The sequence below is a fragment of the Rattus rattus genome, chromosome 3 (genome assembly GCF_011064425.1).
Source record: "Rattus rattus isolate New Zealand chromosome 3, Rrattus_CSIRO_v1, whole genome shotgun sequence".
Taxonomy (NCBI): domain Eukaryota; kingdom Metazoa; phylum Chordata; class Mammalia; order Rodentia; family Muridae; genus Rattus; species Rattus rattus.
This window is the reverse complement of record NC_046156.1, coordinates 120340414-120342883: the sequence shown is the minus strand read 5'-3', so window position 1 is coordinate 120342883 and position 2470 is coordinate 120340414. Positions and strand designations below refer to the sequence as shown.

The 2470-nt window shown below is 46.0% G+C and overlaps 1 protein-coding gene across 1 annotated transcript; it reads right to left on the bottom strand.

Moving 5' to 3' along the window:
* Positions 1-1676: 1676 nt before the first annotated feature.
* Positions 1677-1973, bottom strand: LOC116895531 (late cornified envelope protein 3D-like). Its single transcript, XM_032896776.1, has one exon. The coding sequence runs from the start codon at positions 1971-1973 to the stop codon at positions 1677-1679; it is 297 nt and encodes a 98-aa protein (XP_032752667.1).
* Positions 1974-2470: the final 497 nt, after the last annotated feature.

Below are 2470 nucleotides of genomic sequence, written 5' to 3'. Positions count from 1 at the left end.
GAAATGAATAAATTGGTCTAGGAGTTAGAACTCTATTGCAGTCATCCTCATGAGGTCTGTGGATATGTTCATCACTAGTTCCCTTGTTACTCCCAGCCTCCCAGGTCTTAGTATCCCACTCAGGCGTCTGTTGGTAAGTCTTCTCTTTCCTCTTCACTGGGGTAAGAGTTATCCTGAGTAGGGGGTTCTGTTGTACTTTTGAAGTGGGGATCAGGGTGCTTACTGCCTCTGTCAGATGGTAGCCTGTGACCCTCTAGTTCTGACCAGCCTCTGGCACACTGTGGAAAGGCTGCACTGAACTGTGGAACCTTTATATGGTGTCACTCATACCTAGTATGTGACACCTCCCAGGCTGGCATAGGTGTGCAGGGTTCTTCCTGGTTGCCCTTCCTGTCTACAGCCTGCCAAATGTCCTGCTCCCAGTGATGTCATTGCAAACTCTAAGGCTAGAACTGTGGCTTCTACTTCAATGCATAGCTTGCTATCTAGATTTGGTTAGTAGATGTCTAATATTAAACTTCATTCAGGTTTTTCTGATCATCAAAGTTTGAGCAAACTTTATTTCAACCACAGAAGCACTAAAATCTTACAATTTAGCTCACAGCAAGTCTGTGTTAAGGTTGAAACTTCCATGTGTTGGAATTAGGATAGTGTAGAGTTTCAAAAGCATAAATATTTGCTTTTTAAATGGTTTCCACATCAAAGCCAACATTTCCACCTTATCTTTTCCTTAAAGATCTTCTTTTGCATACTCCAGTCACCTCATAGACTAAACCTTAAACCTCTGGCTACATCATCTCTCCTTGACCTTAAACAATCATCTCAGATTCATTTCTTTTCCTTTGATCTTCATACAATTGTGTTAGCCTCCTCACTCCATCCCTTTACTTCCCCATCTTGCTTCTTTGTTGTTTATTTATTTACTTATCAATCAATTGATGTTCTTCTGCTGGAAGCAGAACATGGGCCTCCCTCATACATGCAAATTTTCTAGGGAAAAACTCTCACTGACCTCCATCACCAGCCCCAGAGCTTTGTTTTCCTTTCATTCATTGCTGATACTTATGCCTTTGCCTCAAGCTTTTGATGCCTTCTTTGTAATGAGGATTTTAAGGACAGTTCACCAAAATAAGTATCACATCATAGGTTAGACATTTCCAGGTTAAATCAGGATCATGTTTCAGAGGAAAAACAGTCCTTCAGAGGTTTCAGAGCACCAGCCAACTGCAACCCACAATCTTTCCTCCTCTCATCTTCTAGTAAGACTCTCCGAAGTCCTTCCATAAGCAGGCAGAAGTGGTGGCAGCTATTTCTTCATTGTATAACTAACTAGGGATTTGACTAAGAGATGGTTGCCATGGGCAAGGATCTAAGGATTCTGGGACTTCAAGAGTGGCACAGAATAAAATGACTCATGAGATTCTAGCAGTTACAGTTCGAGCAGTTTTATTTTTGAAATCCATATGTGTAGGACATATGCAGTCCTCAGCTAGGGCAGGAATGGGGACTGTAAGGTCCCAGACATCAGACAGGAAGAGAAATTCCTAGGGGAGTTGAAACCCTGGACAGAAGAAGCCAGCAGTGCCTCTGGGAATGGACAAGGCAGGCTGAATTTTCCTTGGCTTCTCAGATTCTTGTTCCCACTGAAATCCCTTGTCTCTGCCTCAGGATCCAGGTTAGCAGCAGCCCCCAGAGCTGTGGCCACAGCCCGACCCCCCAGACTGCTGACCACTGCCACGGTCACAGGAACTGGAGCTCCTGCGCCTGCATCTGTGGGACCTGCGCCTGTGGTGGCTCAGGCAGCAGCCTCCCTCAGAGCTGGGGACACTGCAGCCCCCAGAGCTTGTAGCACAGCAGGAAGAGGCTGCAGGCAGACACTGTGCTGTGCTCTTTGGGGGGCACTTTGGGGAGCACTTTGGGGAGGGGCATTTGGGAGGAGGCTGGCACTGCTTCTGGCTCTGCTGGCAGGACATCTTGGCAGGAACTTGACCTAGAAGAGTAGGATAGAAGCATTATAGGGAGGAGCTTCCGGTGAATGTCTACTGACTTAGTCTATCAAACACATGCTTCCCATGACCTATCTGCTTCCCAAACCAATATTTCTATGAAATAAATAGGACCAGTGATGCACAGATCCATCTGAATACAGCATTCTCAAGACTATCAGATAGACGCACCCCTAGTTAATGCACTGAGAACAATGAGCTTTACGAAGGCAAAGGGTAACTGATCTCTATGATCTGCAAGCTATTGTCTTCCATTTTCCCTGCTTGTAGAAGGGAGTGTGGATGCTTCTAGGTACCTCTCTGCTGCAAATACAGGTATTGTGAAAATGACTCTAGGAAAATCCTCTGGCCTGATGCAGCCCTCTCAGCAGAGTGGAGGCAATGCTGAGATCCAGAACTCTGGGGTGTCAGAGACTCCTACCTCTGTTCTCCTCCCTGTCTATCAGCCCCTGGCAGATCTTCTT

What these genes read in the sequence shown, in the direction of transcription:
- LOC116895531 (XM_032896776.1), bottom strand. Translation starts at nt 1,973, where the DNA reads ATGTCCTGCCAGCAGAGCCAGAAGCAGTGCCAGCCTCCTCCCAAATGC.